Source organism: Brachyhypopomus gauderio, chromosome 8, assembly GCF_052324685.1.
Source record: "Brachyhypopomus gauderio isolate BG-103 chromosome 8, BGAUD_0.2, whole genome shotgun sequence".
Classification (NCBI taxonomy): Eukaryota; Metazoa; Chordata; class Actinopteri; order Gymnotiformes; family Hypopomidae; genus Brachyhypopomus; species Brachyhypopomus gauderio.
In genome coordinates, this window is record NC_135218.1 from 16,970,809 (window position 1) to 16,994,088 (window position 23,280).

Sequence of the window (23,280 nt, forward strand, 5' to 3'; positions counted from 1 at the left end):
GCTGCACAGCCACCCCAGAAGACAGAGGGCAGGTATGTCATAACACACAACACAGTCATGTCAGTCACCAGCAGATGGCAGTGTTGAGACCTACGGGACATGTGAAGGACTTTCCACTTGAGATATTTGGGTGTGAATGTTCACATCACCAAAAATCGTGTGAGCATACTGAAAGCTGGATGCATTATGGAAGGGTGAAATATGCTTTGCAAATGCCCTGCTGTGGGAAAAAAACAGGTCTCACCCAGACATAAGACATTATTAATTGTATGCCTTTTGACAGCAGCCCCATTCTAAGTCCTTTGGGGGGTCTGAACAGAGGCACAAAACACTGCACATTCATGGACAGAGAGGCACAGCTCTACCACAGAGATGGATCAGTGCGACTACAAACATGACACGCACATTCATAACACAAAAAGCATAATAAAGGGTGTTTTACAGAACAACACATTCGATTTGTCATTGGATGTCAGAGATATTTCTTTGCTGTTTGCTGGATTTTGTTGGACCATGGACCGTGTCCCTGTCCTTAAACCTGCCTTCCTCAGAAGCCTTTAAATGGCAAGTGGAGGTCAGAGCTGCAGAAGCACATACATCATGTAAAGATGAGAGCAGCGGAACCATCTATGTTAGTCTTGTAAAGACTCTCCCAGACGTTAGTCTCATAAGGACTCTCCCGGAGATTAGTCTCGTAAAGACTCTCCCAGACATTAGTCTCGTAAAGGTTCTCCCAGACATTAGTCTCGTAAAGGTTCTCCCAGATGTTAGTCTCGTAAAGGTTCTCCCAGACGTTAGTCTCTTAAAGGTTCTCCCAGACGTTAGTCTCGTAAAGGTTCTCCCAGACGTTAGTCTCGTAAGGACTCTCCCAGACATTAGTCTCATAAAGGCTCTCCCAGACGTTAGTCTCGTAAGGACTCTCCCGGATGTTAGTCTCGTAAGGACTCTGCCGGATGTTAGTCTCGTAAGGACTCTCCCGGATGTTAGTATAGTAAAGACTCTCCCAGACTTTAGTCTACTAAGGACTTTTCCGGACGTTAGTCTCGTAAAGACTCCCAGACGTAAGTCTCATAAGGACTCTCCCAGACGTTAGTCTCGTAAGAAATCTCATGGATGTTAGTCTCGAAAGGACTCTCCTGGATGTTAGTATAGTAAAGACTCTCCCAGACTTTAGTCTACTAAGGACTTTTCTGGACGTTAGTCTCGTAAAGACTCCCAGACATTAGTCTCATAAGGACACTCCCGGACGTTAGTCTCGTAAAGACTCTCACGGATGTTAGTCTATTAAGGACACTCCTGGACGTTAGTCTCTAAGGACTCTCCCGGACGTTAGTCTTATAAGCAGAGGTGTCAATTCCAGGTTCAGAATGTAAATGTCCTCACCAGGATTTTGCTCAAGCTTGCTAGATTTTCTTAATTAGTGCAATCCAGGTAAAATTAGTGGAATAAACACAATCCAGGAAGCCTGAGCTAAATCCTGGTGAGGACTTTTACTTTCTGAACCTGGAATTGACACCTCTGCTTATAAGTACTCTCCCGGACGTGTGCCTGGGGTTCTGAAGTGTCAGCAATGCCCCGTAAGTGCTGACTACAGCACGGCAGTCATGGCAGACTGGAGTTCCTTCAGCCAGCCTGCTCCTGGGCCACGGGACCGGTAGATCAGTTCTGCTCCCTAACCATTTACACAGACCGTGTAACTAACCAGAGGGCAGGTATAAAGTAGGTTGGGCTAGTTTCACAGACATTTTATGTGATATTGAGCTTTTGGTTACAACTACTGAAACTGTGAGGTGTGGTGCAGATGAGCAATTAATGAATTAATTTATGAATTAATAGTTTGGCTAACTTTAGTACTTCTTGTTTTGCTGCCCAATGTAATGTGTTGAAATACCAGGCATCATATGAAAATCCCAGAGGCATTTCTTTAAAGTTCTTCCAAGAGATTAATAGTAATTGTGTTGGGGGGAAAAAAAGGAAAAAAATAATCTCCGTATTTTAACCCTGTTGCTGGACCACAGATCTTAACAGGCTTATTAAAGTCCACATTGTAGAACGCACATTTTTGGTTCAGCCCATCTACTGCTTAGTGGTTAACCGATAGTCATGTCATTAGTCACACAGTTTACAGGAATTGCAAGTAAAGCCCATATCCAACATTGACCCAGCCACTGGAGAAAAGAAAGATCTTTGCCCATTTCGGGGGAATGCTAGATCAGCCCTCCTTTCCCCCTTAACACCTTACATCTAGCAATGAGCAAAGGGGAGAAAAAGGAAAAGGGAAATCTAAGCTAAGGGCGGAAGGAGAAGTTGGGAGAGCCTTGGAGGAGGTGCGCAGGAGCCTAGGAGAAGCGCCGGGGCCTAGGAGGACTTACTCAAGCCTTTGTCGTCACTCAGGTCCTGTGGAGCAGTCGTCAGAGAGCACGCAAACGAGAGAAAACCACAAAAACAACGGTTATGGTACTGGAATAATGTATGTGGCCTCACCGACCGGCAACATACCCACCCATAATGCAACAGACCTTTAAAGTACAGGGCTTTTATCAAATAGTCAGAAATGCAGGCCATTTCCCCAATACTGTATTATGTCTCCAGAATAAACACATCATCCTGGCTCTGGCTATAGAGGCTCCTAAAATCATGGCAGCAGTTACACAAGTTCATTGGTCTCGCACTTGTTTCAGGGTCATTGCATTGTGAGGGGTTTTGTCCAGTGGATTCAGGCTGAGCCAATCGGAGAGGCTGCCCTGGCCAGCACTGTCCAGTGCCTTGTTCCATTCGCCCAGTACGCCCAGTTCACCCAGTTCGGCCAGTATCCACTGCCATACTTACGGTCCACATCACTCGTTTCCTGTTCACTCTGATCCTTGTTCTTGTAGAAAGGGAATTTTCGTGAAAAGAGGTTCTTTTTAGGCTTATCACTGAGTGACTGCGGAGGGAGAGGGAGAGGGGACAGAGGGAGGGATGAAGGGAGGGATGGAGGGAGGGATGGAGGGAGGGACGGAGAACACAAGAGAAATGGAAAGGTGGTGTCTAATACGGGTGTGAACAAACGAAACCTAACTAACCAACCAAACCCACACACACAACTCTGCTGCCAATCAGTAATGTGCTTCTTAAATAGTCTGAGGAACACAAAGAATCACATCAAATCAGTAGGATCCAATCAAACCAGTAGATCCAGCATGATGCACTTGTATGGCAGCAGAGTCAGTAGAAGATAAATTACAGAGATGTTGATTAAGTAACTCGTACATTAAAGTGATAGATGGTTTTGACCCAAAACCATATATGAGGGATGAAAGCAGATAAAACAGGACAGAAAGCTGTGTGCAGCAGTTAGAAAGCAGGTTAATACACACGAGATGGGTAAAGGGGAGGAGTCCACATCCAGGTTAATACACACGAGATGGGTAAAGGGGAGGAGTTCACATCCAGGTTAATACACACGAGATGGGTAAAGGGGAGGAGTCCACATCCAGGTTAATACACACGAGATGGGTAAAGGGGAGGAGTCCACATCCAGGTTAATACACACGAGATGGGTAAAAGGGAGGAGTCCACATCCAGGTTAATTACACACGAGATGGGTAAAGGGGAGGAGTCCACATCCAGGTTAATACACACGAGATGGGTAAAAGGGAGGAGTCCACATCCAGGTTAATACACACGAGATGGGTAAAGGGGAGGAGTCCACATCCAGGTTAATACACACAAGATGGGAGGAGTTCACATCCAGGTTAATACACACGAAATGGGTAAAGGGGAGGAGTTCACATCCAGGTTAATACACACGAGATGGGTAAAGGGGAGGAGTCCACATCCAGGTTAATACACACGAGATGGGTAAAGGGAAGGAGTTCACATCCAGGTTAATACACACGAGATGGGTAAAGGGGAGGAGTCCACATCCAGGTTAATACACACGAGATGGGTAAAGGGGAGGAGTCCACATCCAGGTTAATACACACGAGATGGGTAAAGGGGAGGAGTCCACATCCAGGTTAATACACACGAGATGGGTAAAGGGGAGGAGTCCACATCCAGGTTAATACACACGAGATGGGTAAAGGGGAGGAGTCCACATCCAGGTTAATACACACGAGATGGGTAAAGGGGAGGAGTTCACATCCAGGTTAATACACACGAGATGGGTAAAGGGGAGGAGTTCACATCCAGGTTAATACACACGAGATGGGTAAAGGGGAGGAGTTCACATCCAGGTTAATACACACGAGATGGGTAAAGGGGAGGAGTTCACATCCAGGTTAATACACACGAGATGGGTAAAGGGGAGGAGTTCACATCCAGGTTAATACACACGAGATGGGTAAAGGGGAGGAGTTCACATCCAGGTTAATACACACGAGATGGGTAAAGGGGAGGAGTTCACATCCAGGTTAATACACACGAGATGGGTAAAGGGGAGGAGTCCACATCCAGGTTAATACACACGAGATGGGTAAAGGGGAGGAGTCCACATCCAGGAAGAGAGCAGTCTGACTTCAATGGCAAGTGGACCCATTTTGGTTTATTTTGTTCTCTCTCCTGAATAGTTTACCCCTTTTCCCTTGGTGCTGTATTTATGATATACAGCTGAAAAAGGCTCTGGACTAAATGTTACGATAAGGAATACTACAGCCCTGAAACACACAGTTAACCTGCTTCTCACAAACAGCTATGTCAGCAGAAGGGATTAGTACGATATAGTAAACTCTGCATATATGGCTAGAACGTAATGAACGTGCATAAACCAGAATGTCAAAAACTTTGTCTTTCGAAAGCTTTGAAATATAAGACTCTTAGCAAACGTATCCTCACTCTCTTCAGCATGCACGCTCTCTGTGGCACAAAGTAAATCAGCCGTCAACACTCTGGTGCCAAAGCAGCTTTAGTGTTTGAATATATTAACATGAGAGACGCTTCATGTAGTTCCAAAATTTCAGGTGTGAACGTGATGTTAACACACTAAATATATTGCCATCAGTGCTCCAGCACAGGGCCTGCTGATTAGTTTATTTTCTAATCTGTTAATGGCCTGAACATAACAGCCCAAATAATCTGTTTAGGGCAAATAGTCATTCTAATATGACTTGAGTGCAGATTGCATTATATTGTCAATATTCAGTTTGCTCTACACATTAGTAAACATCTCCTGAATGTAAGGGGACATGTAACCATGGAGCGCACACTTACCCCTTTGTCTCTGGATTTGGAGTTGAATTTGACCGTCTTTAATCTGGCCCTCTCTTTTCTCTCCACCCTGACGGACAAGGAAGGGCAAAAAGGGTTACAGGTGCCTTGTGGGTAACGGTGTCCAAACGAAAGGGACACCAGGTTCATGTGGAGCACCAGGACCCTGGATCAGGATCAGCCGTGCTGAAACAGACCCTCCCAGGAGAAGGTGCTCAGCCTCAGTCAGAACAATGGCGTGGACTAACCGATCCCAAAGCAGTTACAACTAAAGATATTTTCAAAGAAAAACCCTAGTGTTCCCCAGGGGGGTGCGAACCCCACTGTAACCACCCAGCTTTCTTTATTGCACTACTCTCACTCTGTTATAAAATTACGGACGTCGTCCTTAATCCAACATTATTTTAAAATTGAATAATCAATTGCTAGTAAATATCAAGTTACTCAAATATCCTTCACATGACAGTACAAAATAACAGAATAAAAAAGGCTCTGTTCAACTAAAAAGTTCTGTTAAAATATGAAAATATCAGGCATGTGATTAAAGATTCTGACATTATCTCACATCTGATACAAAAAAATGACTCGTGCAACCTCGACTGGTTTCACTTTTTCGAGGGTCTGCACATGCGTGTAGACAGCACTATTTTCACAGGCTTCCCTGATGAGATGGGTGAGAAGTCAATTATCGCTTCTCAATCCGCACCGTCTCAAGGGAGACGGCAGAGTGTTGGGAGAGCAAAGCCTCGAGTTTCACCTGATCACACATGCTGGAGAAAGATGCTTTAATTAGAGTGTAGAGTTTTACTGGCTCACAAGGAAGCTCCGTTTAATTTTGCTTGTATACAGACTGTGCCGAGACTTAAATGAAGAATTTCTGAGGGAACAAAAGAACAGGCACTCTTTGCTTAGAAAAAAACAAAAACACATATTGTAGCTCAGTGTTCAGTGTGTAGCTAACATGAGCTCAGTGTTCAGTGTGTAGCTAACATGAGCTCAGTGTTCAGTGTGGGTGTATGTGCCAAGAGAACTGGGGTTATTAGACACTCCTCGTCAGGCCCAGTGGAGCAGGGAGACATGGGTGGTGTGATGATGAACATTTTAAATATAAAAAGGCTGAGAGAGTTTATGATGCAATAATGTCTAAAGACTCTCTGGCAAATCTCTCTGTAATAAAGTAGGGAGAGTAAACAGTTTTTAGATTACTGGACCATACCTCCCTAACTCCATCACCTCCTTCATTGCTCCACCTAAATGCCACTTGTCCACGGCTTGCAGGTCCAACATGCGTGTGCGTGTGTGTGTACATGTGTATACTAGTGTTTGCCTTCACTGATGTTCAGTCAAGTGACATGACTGAATCATCACTGGCAACTGAAAAGATCCACAAATCTCTGTTTATTAAAAGCAACTTTTGCTAGAGGGGGAAGAGAGAAACATGGCTCACAGTTCTGCTCCCAATTACATATTTAACAAGCAGGTCATTATACTGCCAGCCTTTCAAGCCAGGACGTCTGGAGACTCCGCTTAAAATGGAGCGACACAACACATCAGTCCCAGCTGTAAACGTCAGTCATGAGTGTGTCAGTTGCGGCTGTATGTGTCAGTTGTGGCAGTGTCAGTCACAGGTGTATGTGTCAGTCACAGGTGTATGTGTCAGTCAAAGGTGTATGTGTCAGTTGCGGCTGTGTGTGTCAGTTGTGGCTGTGTGTGTCAGTTGCGGCTGTGTGTGTCAGTTGCGGCTGTGTGTCAGTCACAGTTGTATGTGTCAGTCGTGGCTGTATGTGTCAGTTGCGGCTGTGTGTGTCAGTCGTGGCTGTATGTGTCAGTTGCGGCTGTATGTGTCAGTTGTGGCAGTGTCAGTCACAGGTGTATGTGTCAGTCAAAGGTGTATGTGTCAGTTGTGGCTGTGTGTGTCAGTTGCGGCTGTGTGTGTCAGTCGTGACTGTATGTGTCAGTTGCGGCTGTGTGTCAGTCACAGTTGTATGTGTCAGTTGCGGCTGTGTGTGTCAGTCGTGGCTGTATGTGTCAGTTGCGGCTGTGTCAGTTGCGGCTGTGTGTCAGTCAAAGTTGTATGTGTCAGTTGCGGCTGTGTCAGTCACAGCTATATGTGTCAGTTGCGGCTGTGTCAGTTGCGGTTGTATGTGTCAGTTGCAGCTGTATCAGTCACGGTTGTATGTGTCAGTTGCCGCTGTGTCAGTCACACCTGTATGTGTCAGTCATGGCTGTGTCAGTCACACCTGTATGTGTCAGTTATGGCTGTGTCAGTCACACCTGTGTCAGTTATGGCTGTGTCAGTCACGGCTTTGAGCTGTACTTGGCTGATCACAGTCATCAGCTGCCACTCGCCATACAACAGGAGCTCAAGGCATCAACGGCTTTGATTACATCTTCCCCCTCCAAACAGCTGACGCAGCCCAAGTCCCAGTTCACAGTGGGGAAAGAGACGCCATCGCCTGCTACGGATGTAGAAAAGGCCTGCAAAGCCTTCGAGATGCGTAGTTATCACGTGCACATCTCTGACTTTAGAAACAGATCAGTAATCTCACTGATGTTCCATTTTCTCTCTGTGTGAACCCCACATGGCTTCTCTGCCCTCAGTTCAACAATACCGCTGAGCCTCATCTAAACAGATGAGGCAATTTCTCATCTCCAGTTATTCCCTTAGAACACGCGAGTCTAATGGCTCAGAAGCTACTCTGCATCCAAAAGGCAGCAGATCCCTCTCTCAGTATGGACACACCAATGCATTTCCGGGTGTTCCCATTATACTGCCGGGTGCAGTATATTTAACAAGCAGGTCATTATACTGCCAGCCTTCCAAGCCAGGACGTCTGGAGACTCCGCTTAAAATGGAGCGACACAACACATCAGTCACATTATACTGCGGCGCTGTGTGTGTGTGGGCAGCGCCGTATGTGTGTGCGGGCGATGCAGTGTGTGTGCAGACGGTGTCGCGTGTGTGCGTGGGCGGTGCCGCGTGTGTGCGGGCGGTGTCGCGTGTGTGTGCGGGCGGTGCCGCGTGTGTGTGCGCGAGTGGTGGCGTGTGTGTGCGGGCGGTGCCGCGTGTGTGTGCGGGCGGTGCCGCGTGTGTGTGCGCGAGTGGTGGCGTGTGTGTGCGGGCGGTGTCGCGTGTGTGTGCGGGCGGTGCCGCGTGTGTGCGGGCGGTGCCGCGTGTGTGCGGGCGGTGCCGCGTGTGTGTGCGGGCGGTGCCGCGTGTGTGTGCGGGCGGTGCCGTGTGTGCGTGGGCGGTGCCGTGTGTGCATGGGCGGTGCCGCGTGTGTGTGCGTGGGCGGTGCCGTGCGTGGGCGGTGCCGTGTGTGTGCGGGCGGTGCCGTGTGTGCGGGCGGTGCCGCGTGTGTGTGCGTGGGCGGTGCCGTGCGTGGGCGGTGCCGTGTGTGCGTGGGCGGTGCCGTGTGTGCGCGGGCGGTGCCGTGTGTGCGCGGGCGGTGCCGTGTGTGCGTGGGCGGTGCCGCGTGTGTGTGCGCGAGTGGTGCCGTGTGTGTGCGGGCGGTGCCGCGTGTGTGTGCGGGCGGTGCCGCGTGTGTGTGCGGGCGGTGCCGCGTGTGTGTGCGCGAGTGGTGGCGTGTGTGTGCGGGCGGTGCCGCGTGTGTGTGCGGGCGGTGCCGCGTGTGTGTGCGCGAGTGGTGGCGTGTGTGTGCGGGCGGTGTCGCGTGTGTGTGCGGGCGGTGCCGCGTGTGTGCGGGCGGTGCCGCGTGTGTGTGCGGGCGGTGCCGCGTGTGTGTGCGGGCGGTGCCGTGTGTGTGTGCGGGCGGTGCCGTGTGTGCATGGGCGGTGCCGCGTGTGTGTGCGTGGGCGGTGCCGTGCGTGGGCGGTGCCGTGTGTGTGCGGGCGGTGCCGTGTGTGCGGGCGGTGCCGCGTGTGTGTGCGTGGGCGGTGCCGTGCGTGGGCGGTGCCGTGTGTGTGCGGGCGGTGCCGTGTGTGCGGGCGGTGCCGTGTGTGCGTGGGCGGTGCCGTGTGTGCGCGGGCGGTGCCGTGTGTGCGGGCGGTGCCGTGTGTGCGTGGGCGGTGCCGCGTGTGTGTGCGCGAGTGGTGCCGTGTGTGTGCGCGAGTGGTGCCGTGTGTGTGCGGGCGGTGCCGCGTGTGTGTGCGGGCGGTGCCGTGTGTGCGTGGGCGGTGCCGCGTGTGTGTGCGGGCGGTGCCGTGTGTGCGTGGGCGGTGCCGTGTGTGTGCGGGCGGTGCCGTGTGTGCGTGGGCGATGCCGTGTGTGCGTGGGCGGTGCCGTGTGTGTGTGCGTGGGCGGTGCCGTGTGTGTGCGGGCGGTGCCGTGTGTGCGGGCGGTGCCGTGTGTGCGTGGGCGGTGCCGCGTGTGTATGCGTGGGCGGTGCCGCGTGTGTGCGTGGGCGGTGCCGTGTGTGCGTGGGCGGTGCCGTGTGTGCGTGGGCGGTGCCGTGTGTGCGGGCGGTGTCGCGTGTGTGTGCGGGCGGTGCCGCGTGTGTGTGCGGGCGGTGCCGCGTGTGTGTGCGGGCGGTGCCGTGTGTGCGTGGGCGGTGCCGTGTGTGTGTGGGCGGTGTCGCGTGTGCGGGCGGGCGGTGTCGCGTGTGTGTGCGGGCGGTGTCGCGTGTGTGTGCGGGCGGTGCCGCGTGTGTGTGCGGGCGGTGCCGCGTGTGTGTGCGGGCGGTGCCGTGTGTGCGTGGGCGGTGCCGCGTGTGCGTGGGCGGTGCCGCGTGTGTGTGCGGGCGGTGCCGTGTGTGCGTGGGCGGTGCCGTGTGTGCGCGGGCGGTGCCGTGTGTGCGCGGGCGGTGCCGTGTGTGCGTGGGCGGTGCCGTGTGTGCGTGGGCGGTGCCGCGTGTGTGTGCGTGGGCGGTGCCGTGTGTGTGCGGGCGGTGCCGTGTGTGCGGGCGGTGCCGTGTGTGCGTGGGCGGTGCCGCGTGTGTGTGCGTGGGCGGTGCCGCGTGTGTGCGTGGGCGGTGCCGTGTGTGCGTGGGCGGTGCCGTGTGTGCGTGGGCGGTGCCGTGTGTGCGGGCGGTGTCGCGTGTGTGTGCGGGCGGTGCCGCGTGTGTGTGCGGGCGGTGCCGCGTGTGTGTGCGGGCGGTGCCGTGTGTGCGTGGGCGGTGCCGTGTGTGTGTGGGCGGTGTCGCGTGTGTGTGTGGGCGGTGTCGCGTGTGTGTGCGGGCGGTGTCGCGTGTGTGTGCGGGCGGTGCCGCGTGTGTGTGCGGGCGGTGCCGTGTGTGTGTGGGCGGGGCCGTGGTACCTCCTCTTGCTGGGGATGACGCCGACCTCCTCCGCCTCGCTGTCCTGGGTCACCTGTCGCGCCTGCCACCACTCGTCATCGGAGGCATTGAGAACATGCAGGATGTCGCCGAAGCCGAAATTCAGCCCTTGGCTGGGCAGGCCAGAATCCTTCGTCCTGTCATAGTCGAACAGCGCTCTGGAACACAGGAGTCCATCGTGGTCAACCACACTTAGATTCAGAGAGACAGAGTGCGGTCAGTCCGAGGGCAGTACACCCGAGTCAGCTGGTCTGTACTACCGGTTTATAATACACTAGGAAGACTGCAGACTTTATTCAAATCATAAATATGCTACTGATTAACAGCCATATACTGTGGGTGTAAGAGGATTATTTCACAGCAGTAGCCTAACAAACCGCACTACCTATAGTAACAAATCATATCAAAACAGCATTTACCGCATGATGAGTAGAGTAATTTTGCAAATGTTTGCTCTCCCAAATGTTTCTCACTCTAATATGTCCGTCAAGGTTTGCTGGAATGCAAAGTAGGCCACTGCTTCGACGCTTGCGTGTGCACACACGTGTGATTTTCAGCAAGGGAAATGCAGCTGAAATGACTAACCTCCCAAACTGCTCTGGAGGGCCCATTCCTGCTCTCCTCAATAACACAGCGCTACACTTAAGCCATGAGCTTCCAGATGAGAAGACTGGGACCAAGCAGAATACTTCGCTTGCTTTTGACAGGTAGCGGCACAGAATTCAGCATGTCTCAGTTTTATTTGTCACGTTCATATATCGTCAGAGACAGTTGAACACTGAATTGCTTATAAACATATCAAATTAAAATAATAAAACCCCAAAAAGCTCAATAGTTTGCCCGGAGCTCTCACCAGTGCAGCACTCCTGTGACATAACAGACACGCTAGCCCCTTCATTAACCTCTGAACTTATTATTTAGTTATTCATCAAAGTATTCAAATATCTACTATGAATTAATCAGGAACCAACCCAAACAATATTAACTCGGGAACAAGCACACACTGCAGTCGTCATCATGACAAATCCTACACAGTCATGCCATTGCTCTATTTTTCCTGAAACAATCCGTCAATATCTGTGTAGTAGGGTGAACACATGGGTTATTTAAAGAGCTTCCTTTTCCCTTCACTGGACAAATATAGTTTTGGAAGACCTCACACTGGATCCTCCATTTAAGGACTGCTGCAGGGAGTCACGGTTTGGCAGCGTGGATGCAGCTCTCTCTGTGGAGGAAGACCAGTGCCCTACGTGCTGACATCCCTGTAAATCAGAGTACTAGAAACCATTTGTACAGAGACTGTTGATAAGTCCGATCTCTCTGCAATATCCACTATTGATGTAATCCAATGTGAAAAAAAAAACAAGACAAGAGAACCCAGGGGGAGCTGGTGTGCTCCAGCTTGTAGGCAGGATATTTTGGGAAGAGCGTCCAGTGAACTGGCAACGCACATTACACATCCTCGCTGAACAAATACGAATCTGGCAACAAATAAGCACAGCTCTTCAGTTCTGAGCACACACATGTACCAGAGCCAAATCAGCGTCATTCCTTACTGTATCCTTACACTAGGACCAATGAGGCCATATGTCTTCCATTTCCCGCTCTTTAGGAAACCAAAGCTGTTACAAAGGGTTTGACCAAGATTTTATATTTACTGTTAAAACAATTATGTAAACTACTCTTGTAGTTTACTGTGTACTATTCAATATGTGATTTCATTATGATATGATACTTCAATTAAAAGATTCCTTTGCTCTGCAAAGGAGAAGGTTTTAATGCCAAACAAATGAGTGCCTCCAAACACAGTGGCACAGGCTGTCCCCTCTACACAGAGGTCAGGTGTTTCAGAGACCCCCACTGGGTCACATACGCTCTACACAACACGAAGCCTGTTACAAACCCTAACTTCAAAGTCCAGTCAGGGAACATTAGGGGACACACACACACACACACACACACACACACACACACACACACACACACACACACACACACACACACACACACACACACACACACAGAGTCGGTAGAAAAGAGGTAGAGAGAGAAACATATAGATCATCCTTTCTTCTTCCCTCTCAATAAAGAGCCCTGAAACATGACTCATAACACAGAGCCCTGAACACCTCGCAAGAAATGATAGCCAGATACTAGAGAATAGACCAGCCTACATGCAGAAGGAAGAATTACACCCTGTGTGTAGAGAGATGTAGAGTGGGGCTGGCTCAGGTCTTCTCTGAGACCTGTACATAAACCTTCCCTGAACAACTCGCCCGGTGGGGCCAGCAGCCACAGCAGTCACTGGTCTGGACCTGCACCTGCTCAAAGCCAATCACCCATCACATTCACAACCAATCGCATTCACAACCAATCACCCATTCCATTCACAACCGATCACCCATCACATTTACAACCAATCACATTCACAACCAATCATCCATCACATTCACAACCAATCACATTCACAACCGATCACCCATCACATTCACAACCAATCACATTCACAACCAATCACCCATTACATTCACAACCGATCACCCATCACATTTACAACCAATCACATTCACAACCAATCACCCATCACATTCACAACCAATCGCATTCACAACCAATCACCCATCACATTCACAACCAATCACCCATCACATTCACAACCAATCATCCATCACATTCACAACCAATCACCCATCACATTCACAACCAATCACATTCACAACCAATCACATTCACAACCAATCACATTCACAACCAATCACCCATCACATTCACAACCAATCGCATTCACAACCAATCACCCATTACATTCACAACCGATCACCCATCACATTTACAACCAATCACATTCACAACCAATCACCAATCACATTCACAACCAATCACATTCACAACCGATCACCCATCACATTCAGAACCAATCACCAATCACATTCACAACCAATCACCCATTACATTCACAACCGATCACCCATCACATTTACAACCAATCACATTCACAACCAATCACCAATCACATTCACAACCAATCACCAATCACATTCACAACCAATCGCATTCACAACCAATCACCCATTACATTCACAACCGATCACCCATCACATTTACAACCAATCACATTCACAACCAATCACCAATCACATTCACAACCAATCACATTCACAACCGATCACCCATCACATTCACAACCAATCACCAATCACATTCACAACCAATCGCATTCACAACCAATCACCCATTACATTCACAACCGATCACCCATCACATTTACAACCAATCACATTCACAACCAATCACCAATCACATTCACAACCAATCACCAATCACATTCACAACCAATCACCAATCACATTCACAACCAATCGCATTCACAACCAATCACCCACCACATTCACAACCGATCACCCATCACATTCATAACCAATCGCATTCATAACCAATCACATTCACAACCAATCACCCATCACATTCACAACCAATCACCCATCACATTCACAACCAATCACTAATCAAAACCAATCACCAATCACAACCAATCACAACCAATCACATTCACAACCAATCACATTCACAACCAATCACAAGCAATCGCATTCTCAATACTGAGAGAGAGAGAAAACAAAAATAATGTTCCAAACCCATGAAGGTTCCCTGCCCAGTTGTGGAGCTGCTAAAAAGTGACCAGCACTGTAGTGCAGGTGAAGACAGAACAGGGACTGGGTGCCATTTACATGTCTGGGCTTCAGGAAGAAATCACAAAAGGCCAACCGTAATTAGCAGACATCGGAGGGAAGTCTCACCTGACATAGAGAGTCCTCTTCTGGCTTGTACGCAACGAGCCGGAGCCTGAACTGAGACTACCACTCATCATCTGCTCCCGGAGATCATGGATTTTGGCCTCAAAGCGACTGTAATCTGCAGAGAGGAAACAACTGGTGTGAGATCACTGTCCTGCCGTGATGAGGTCAGCATCGATTAACACGCAAAGCAGGGCTCAGCTACCAGGAGGCTGCAGGTAGTGGGGAGAGGGGGAGAGGGGTCAAAGGTGATTCAGATCCCTGTTGAAGCTTAAGTGTCCACTTTACTCCTCATTGAGCTGACCGACACAAATGTGCGCGCACTCACACACACACACACACACACACACACACACACACACACACACACACACACACAGGGGGATAGATATTTGCTGACATGTTTCAGGAGTCATTTATAATAGATTGGGCACAGTCTACTGCATTTAGCCTTTCCAGGATTCCCAGGCAACAAAACTAAACAAAACAAAACAACAGTCTCTGGACAGCAACACTGAAAATGGTCTCAATGAATTATTCAACTTCTGGGTTATTTTTTATTTTTTTGCTAATGCTCTTTCTGCACTCTGTCTGCTGTAGATACATACTGAATATTAAAAGTACTGTATTTCCTCTGGAGATACTTTACAGAAAAACTCCTCCACACCGAGCGCAGAGAGCACCCACAAACTGTCCTACCGAGCTGTAAAAGCTCCTCAGAATAAAGAACGCAAGCCTGATTAGGCACTGCTCCATCATCCCACCAAACAAATACATGAAAATCCTGTCCAGGCAACCCAGTAAACACAGTTCAAATACAATACAGAACACAGCAGAAAGCAAACTTAAAGCAGAACCGGATTACCCTCCACAGCCATCCAGTAAGTCCCATTTAATCCAGCTAGTGGTAAATACTTACACGGTCCCTCGTACACAGAGCCGGGCGAACGAACGGGGAGGAGGTGAGTTGTGGAGGCTGCGCTCTCTGTGTTTGTGCGGCTGCTCTCGCCACGTGAGAGGGAAACGTTCGCGGTGCTGAAGGACAGCTCCCTACTCACTCCCCACTCAGCTCTGTGCTGGAGGGAGGGTGTGTTCATGCATGCGAGCAAGCGAGAGAGAGAGAGAGAGAGAGAGAGAGAGAGAGAGAGAGAGAGAGAGAGAGAGAGAGAGAGAGAGAGAGAGAGAGAGAGAGAGAGAGAGAGAGAGAGAGAGGAGAGCGCATGCCTAGACACTCCTGTGTAAAGCTCCCCTCTAGGAGCCTCCAACGTGGCACCACAACAGATGCTAATGAACTACACAGCACTCATCCCCCTCCCACCTGTGTGTGTGTGCATTTGTGCATACATGTGTGTGTGTGTGTGTGTGTGTGTGTGTGCACGTGTGTGCGTAAACATGTATCCAAGAGCGGTCTCTTTGTTTAAATTGGTTTTTGTGACATAACGGTGCAGATACTAAAAAAGCAGCATGAAATATTTAATAAGATAATAAGAGAAACTATGCAACTGACAGACAAGCAGTAGAACCCGATCTGTAGAAGGTCTGTAGAAGCAGATAAACTAAACTCACAAACAAGGGGGCTGGAAATGTCTATAATCCTCCTCATCAGTTTGGCAAGAGCATTCAGGGAGCTCAAAGGGAACGCACACACACACCTAAATATCAAGCGAATGACTCAGCGTCTTAAAGCGCAAAGCAAACTTTGAGAAGTCGTCATCTTCAGTGCATTTGTGAGAAAGGACCTTTCCATGCACTGGGAAGCAGTAGCAGCTTCAAGCTAACAAACAGCACCAGAGCCCTTCTACCATACACTAATGAGGGTGTAACATGACTGCACTTGACCAGTTTGCTACTAACCACTGAATGTCACAAAGGCAAACTACAGACTACACGCCATGCGGAACCTCTCTAGAGATATGGACACAGTGCGAACAAAGACCTGTCCGATCAGAAAAAAATGTTCAGAGATTGCAGTATGGATTGGGAAACAATGTAAACTGCAACATAAAATGATTCGAACTAACGATGATAAATGGCACAGAGGGATCACAAATTAATCTTGCACACACTTTTATGGGATTTGGTGGGGAAAAAAAGCCCCAAAAGACCAGAGGAGGTGCAGACATAACTGGACTCCTCCCCTCTCATCCCCTCACTTCCTGAGCTGGCCAGAAGCACAGGAGAAGAGAGAGGCAGAGAGCAGAACTCTCTAAACAAACCCAGCGATGCCCAGCTGAAAGCACTACAGAGCTGTTGTCCCCAAGCAGAAGAACAGGCAGCTAACGCTTTAGCAAGGACAGCCAAGGCCCCTGACACATGCCCCACCAGAGCCACCAGAGAAGAAGAAATATCCATCAACCCAAATGAAATGGTCAGACTCCACTTCAATCAATTTAACAATCAACAAGCACCATGTGCGTCGTTATGTTCATAACAGTTTGGTTGCTGCTGTAACAGGAACCTGTGGTCAGAAATGCAAGAAGGATCGTCTCCTCCCTTTGGTAGTGCTAACCAAATCTGACAGCTCACACACACACGCGCACGCGCACACACACACACACACACACACACACACACACACACACACACACACACACACACACACACACACACACACACACACACACACACACACACACTCAAGGGGACAGTAGACGGCCTCCTCTCAGCATGCAGCCCAGAGAGGGGACACTGGCTCTGCATGTCTTAGACGAGGACATACAATAATAAAAATTCTTACAATGAAAGATCTTCTTTGTTCCAGAGCAGGTAGAGCAGGCACTATAGCTCTATGTAACAGGCTGACACACGTTACAGTCGGTCCACCATACACTGAGATCCATCATGCCTGGCTTCTCTGAAGTCTGAAGTCAGTTGCCTGATCATTGGGTCAACCTTTCTGAGCCTTTATCAGGAATGAGGGCTAGGTATTAAAATAGATTATTTTATACTGTAAATGCACTCACAAATACTGTTTCTGCAATGACTGCATCAAGTTAATATACAAATTATGCATTTATATATGAACACACATCTGCTTTTGTATGAATGCAGGACCATTTTTAGACAGTACAAACATAGACAGCACAACTCGTCAGCAGCAAGCCAAGTTACCATCAAATCCATTAAATTCTGAGAACACAGAATTGATGGAAAAGGGACTGGTGGCCTACAGCTCCCAGTAGGTGTAGCTCATACTGGGAACTCTGTGTGCACTAGGGAGATAACTGGAGCAAATATAAGATGACTGGAATTCTTTCAAAATCTTTTTTTTTTTTTTAACCACACAAATGGCTTCAATTGCCCAGTTCTGTTCAGCAGCACTTTGCAGTATGCACCAACTTTGAGACCACGGAAGGATGTGCCTCATGACATCAAACCCCATCAGCCGTGTTCTTAGGAAGACGCGCGATTCTGAAGGAGAGGGCAGCGGGACTTTGCGTGGGTAATCTCCTTCAACACCTCACCACAGTCACCATGCCAAAGTAATGCTATGCTAAAGCACTGCTACACTGCACTAAATCAACTGACTAATGCTTTATTCATCTTCATACAGCGTCAGGAAGGAATTTACACCCAATGTGACAGTGTGATCGAATCCCCCCCCCCCCCCCCCCCCCCCCCCACATGTACCGCAGCATGTCCTGATCACATATTTTTACATAGCTTACCTGACAGGAATGCTGCCAGGAGAAATCGTCCCCAAATCTCAATGCCTGCACCCATGAGATATAAAGCCCTATGCTGACAGACCCCAACTCTCTGGAAGTATAAAAAGTGCTTTAGCCCGAGAAAATACACATCTGAGGCAATCTGCTCTTTCAAAACGGGTATTTCAGTCAAAACGGGTATATCAGTGTGTACACAAAGACAATCCCAAAATCCCTCATTCAAGTCCCATGCCAAGTGAACCGGCACAGTTTGTATGGCTCTACACACAAGAGACTGCTGAGGGCCACTGGAGAGAAACAAACAGATCCTTCCCACAGCCAATCACATCACATGGACATTAGTGTGATGTCAGAGATCACTCATGTCATTTGGCGTAAGCGATCAAAGCACAGTGGCTATGGGGCTGGGATTTCCCTTAACAGCATGCACTCTTCTCAAGACCAACATGACCAACAAGGCTAGAAGTCTTTCAGGTGTTGGGATCCAAGTAATCAACAAACAAAGAAACAAACAAACAAATAAAAATAATGAAACCGTTTTGAAAGGATTTTTTATCTTAACTATTTCCTTCTCCTCTCTTTGAGCGATGTTGAATCATTTCTGCAGTGAGTTCTGGATTCATTCCTGACTGCTAATCTCTGAGGCAGTGGGGACGGGATGATCTGCACTCATTCCTGCTCCATTAGTCAGGCATCCAGGCATTCAGGCATCCAGGAACACAGGCGTCCCAGGGGTCCAGGCATCCAGGGACACAGGGGTCTAGGGGTCCAGGCATCCAGGGACACAGGGGTCTAGGGGCCCAGGCATCCAGGGACACAGGGGTCTAGGGGTCCAGGCATCCAGGGACACAGGGGTCTAGGGGCCCAGGGGTCCAGGCATCCAGGGACACAGGGGTCTAGGGGTCCAGGGGTCCAGGCATCCAGGGACACAGGGGTCTAGGGGTCCAGGCATCCAGGGACACAGGGGTCTAGGGGTCCAGGCATCCAGGGACACAGGGGACTAGGGGCCCAGGCATCCAGGGACACAGGGGTCTAGGGGCCCAGGGGTCCAGGCATCCAGGGACACAGGGGTCTAGGGGTCCAGGCATCCAGGGACACAGGGGTCTAGGGGCCCAGGGGTCCAGGCATCCAGGGACACAGGGGTCTAGGGGTCCAGGCATCCAGGGACACAGGGGTCTAGGGGCCCAGGGGTCCAGGCATCCAGGGACACAGGGGTCTAGGGGTCCAGGCATCCAGGGACACAGGGGACTAGGGGCCCAGGGGTCCAGGCATCCAGGGACACAGGGGTCTAGGGGCCCAGGGGTCCAGGCATCCAGGGACACAGGGGTCTAGGGGCCCAGGCATCCAGGGACACAGGGGTCTAGGGGCCCAGGGGTCCAGGCATCCAGGGACACAGGGGTCTAGGGGTCCAGGCATCCAGGGACACAGGGGACTAGGGGCCCAGGGGTCCAGGCATCCAGGGACACAGGGGTCTAGGGGTCCAGGCATCCAGGGACACAGGCATCTAGAGACCCAGGGGTGCAGAGGTCCAGGGTCCAAGCCCAGCTAACAGCAGCAGAGGGAATTCATGATAGTGGTGGACGTTCATGACAGTGATGGACTGGCCCACACCTGAGTGCATCCTCTCCAGTTCCACCAGTCACACCTGAATGATCGACCTGGAGAGGTTCAATGAGCACTATCCAGCATGCCTCCAGCCGCTTGGTAAGGGTCCACGGGTGTCACAAAAGACGGGGGTAAACGAGAGGTCAGAGTAATGCCGCGCACACGAGACGCCATTCACCAAAGGAAAAAACTAACCTGAAGTGTTTTCAATAAAAAGAATTTGGATGCAAATAACACCTCAGCAACGCACAAAGGCGTCAAGCCAATTCATCAGTTATAAAATAGATTTTTCAATTCTGGATGAAACAACAGATATCAGTAGCAGTAACAAACAAATATGCCAACGCAAACCATCTGGGCAGCAAGCGTGTCGAGCAATTTAAAATGCTCCGCGCACCATTAGCTGAAAATGACGGGAAACGTGCAATTATGACTGAACTGAAGAGCCTGAAGACTGAACACTGTACGGAAGACAATCAACAGAGGCAACAAACGAAAACAAGACTTCACCATGAAAAACCCTGAAGAGAAGGAAAACTGCACTCATCTATCATACAGCAGAACTAAGCCAGCAGTGGAGGAGCAGAAAATACAGACGTTCGAAGAAAACGAAGACGTACGTGTACGAGGCTCCCTCCTCCTCCTCCTCCTCCTCCTCCTCCTCAGTGCCTCACACTGCCATACTGATGATAAAACAGCAGCGATTACATGCCCCCCCCAGGGGCCTGTGTAAACTGGGATGAAGAGCAGAGCGCTGGGGGGGGGGATCTGTCCCTACCCTGACCACTAGGTGGCTTGGACAGGCAGAGGGGGGGGGGGGGGGGGGGGGGGGAGACGGACCGGCCTGACAGGCAGAGCGTGAGCACGAGGAGGCACGCGTGAGCACGAGGAGGCACGCGTGAGCACGAGGAGGCACGCGTGAGCGGCTCAGGAAGCCAGGCACAGGAGCCATGCTAAGACAGCAGCTTTCAGCCTGCCATGTCCAACTCGCATACGGCCACCCCCAAAACAAACACACACACATACACACACACGCGCGCTTGTGCACATGCGCGCATGCTCACGCCTGTTGGAGGTGTGAAAGAACAAACTCGCCCCCAATGTGCACACACACACACACACACACAAGCACACACACAAACCAGAACTGCAGGTGTGAAAGAACCATGTGCACAGGCCTGGTTGGGGACTTTAATTAGACTCATACTGACCGTGTCCAGCCAAAATCTCTGCAGGAGCACGGTGGCCCGTGACACTCTCACTGTCACACGGGCCAGGCTGGACCTCATGCCCTCCATTACTGCTGAGCTACAGCGCCTCCCAGGGGTCCAGCGCTGATCCAAGTCACGACAGCCAGGCCACACGGCACTCAGGCGCCAGGGCCTCACTGACCACACGGCCACAATTCAACCATCCAGCATGCCGTTCCACAGCCGCACAGTACAGGTCACAAGGTCCGTCTCCTGGGCACTAGGCAGGTGGCTCCAGCTAATGCTCACCATAAATCCCTGGCTGAACAGCAGAGTGGCCAAGGGCCAAGCCCATCTCACCCTAACTTTCCATTATCACAAGTCCTCAGGCATGAAACAGCTTTCTACTGTTCAAAGCCTGAGCAGCGTGCAGCAGTGTGTTTAGAAGCTCTACTACGCCTTCTTATCTTCTACTGAGACATGGAACAAGCAGGAGGAGAACCCAGCTGTGGGAGGGACTGGGATTTGATAAATGCTCTCTCCTTACTGGTAAACCTCAGACATCTTAGACAGCAGACTCTGAAGCAATAATGATGGAAATCCTCTTAAATGGTAAGAGTAATGCGAGTCGTGCGAGTAATGGCGCTGATGATACGCTGGCAGGAAGCAGGAAGGGTCCGGTCACAGAGAAGAGTGTGAGGGCGGCCCTGACCAGCTCAGACCCGCAGCGAGACAGACGGGACTCACCCTCTGGTCTGTACTGAACCACGATGGTGACCGTCTGGCCTGCGTTCTTCAGCGCGGCGGCCGCTTGCTCGTGTGTGGCGCTACGCAGGTCTACGCCGTTCACCTGCAGCACAAGCACGGACACACACACACACACACACGTTTTTAAAACTGACCGTACCCAGGACAGCAGCGTGCGGCGCAGCCCGGCTCTCCCGGGTCAGGCCGACTGGAGCGCGACTCTTACCGAGACGATGCGATCGCCCTTCTTCAGCTCCCCACACAGGTCGGCGGGGCCTCCGGCCAGAATGAAGGAGATGAAGATGCCCTCTCCGTCCTCCCCGCCCACGATGTTGAAGCCCAGGCCAGTGGAGCCGCGCTGCAGAACCACCCTCCGAGGTTCCCTGCAAAGCCCCACAACAGACAGGACCTTCAGACCCTCAGGGACGGCAGCAGCGAGGAAGAGAAGACCTCTGAACTTTGAAAGCAGGGCACACTTTAAAGTGTAGTGCAAGCTTTTTGAAAGTAGAGTGTGCTAAGTAGTCAGCAGAAATGTATAGAGCTTGTTGATTTATTCATTGGTTGCAGTAAAAGGTGCTATTGTGTTACGGCTTCTTGAAGCTGTATTTGGAAAGGATACAGTCAGATGGGAGGATATGTCTCCCTCTGGTGGACATCTATCTGACTTCTGCCAATAGTGTTATATTATATATATATATATATATATATATATATATATATATATATATATATATATATATATATATATATATATATATATATATATATAAAGAATGCATCTAAATAAAAGATATATTTGAGTTGAGTGCCACAGACATTTACAGCGGTATAAGAAAAAGAATTAAGGATGTGATACTGCCTTTGTATTGCCTCTAGATGGCGGTACAACAACATGTTCCTGTGGAACATTTTGTCACAGCTAAACTGATCTCAGCTTACCATATACTCAGTGAAAAGTGTTTAAGTTCAGGCTTCATAACCACTTTAGAGATGTTTAGAGATAATCAGATTTTCAAAGTTAGGTTAGGATATTCCTAGAGCATCTCAGGGGTCAGCTCAGCTCAGCAAGGTGGTGTTTTGTAATGGCTGTGATGTATTTGATGATAACACTCTTCCAGAAGGCACCACACTCTGTGTAATATAGTGGAATAAGTATGGTAGCACACATAACGGCGGGCACCCCTTAACCCTGGGGCAGACAGCAGCTCAGCCTGTCTAGACCGCTGTCCTACCCTGGCTCCTCCCTTGGGACGCCACTCGATACAGCCCAGCAGACTGGCAACAAACAGGTAAACAAGGAAGCAAGCAAGCAAACTCCCCGACACACAGTCACACAAACAAACCAGTACAAATACGGTAACAAGAAGGATCTAATGTCAAGAGACTACAATCTAGACTGATGACTCAGGTTTCTGTCAGCTGAAAAACATGTGTCGTGTGCTTTGTGGAGCGTTCAACTCCATGTCTGGTGCTGAAGGCACAGAAAAGCCCTCAAGTCCATAATGTAACGTGAACCCTTCACCTAGTCAGTGCCAGCTTTTCTGCTTAGTGCCATATAAGAATTCCACTCTGCAGGAGAAGAGATACTACAAAAAGGAATATTTTGGACTATATTAACCAAGTGCAATATGCTACATTTGTGCATACGTGTTTGTAATATAGTGTACAAGTCCAGTACATGACAGAGCAGTATCAGCTAACAGCAGGGGCAAGTCTGACTGCCTCCAGGGGCAACTCCCACACCTTTGACCTCTCGTACTTGATCAAAGCTTTGGCTACAACATCCTGGACTGTGCACTCTTGGGTCAGGTAATCCAGGTTGTTATCTGTGTCTTGGTCATCTGTTGGAGGT

At 49.9% G+C, this 23,280-nt stretch overlaps 1 protein-coding gene across 22 annotated transcripts in view; it reads right to left on the minus strand.

Annotated features, from left to right (window-relative positions):
- dlg1a (discs large MAGUK scaffold protein 1a) overlaps positions 1-23,280 on the minus strand; it is a 92,415-nt gene that overhangs the window by 5,286 nt on the left and 63,849 nt on the right. For 17 of the 22 annotated variants that reach the window (XM_077015012.1, XM_077015010.1, XM_077015011.1 and 14 more), the window contains 6 exons: positions 21,655-21,811; positions 21,429-21,531; positions 14,222-14,336; positions 10,406-10,582; positions 5,194-5,260; positions 2,830-2,926 (listed from right to left, as the gene is read on the minus strand). In XM_077015012.1, the coding sequence (XP_076871127.1) occupies positions 2,830-2,926; positions 5,194-5,260; positions 10,406-10,582; positions 14,222-14,336; positions 21,429-21,531; positions 21,655-21,811 (716 nt within the window). Of the gene's footprint in view, positions 1-2,372; positions 2,398-2,829; positions 2,927-5,193; positions 5,261-10,405; positions 10,583-14,221; positions 14,337-15,137; positions 15,418-21,428; positions 21,532-21,654; positions 21,812-23,280 lie in introns of those variants that run through there. The other 5 variants (XM_077015020.1, XM_077015014.1, XM_077015025.1 and 2 more) reach the window with 2 other exon arrangements.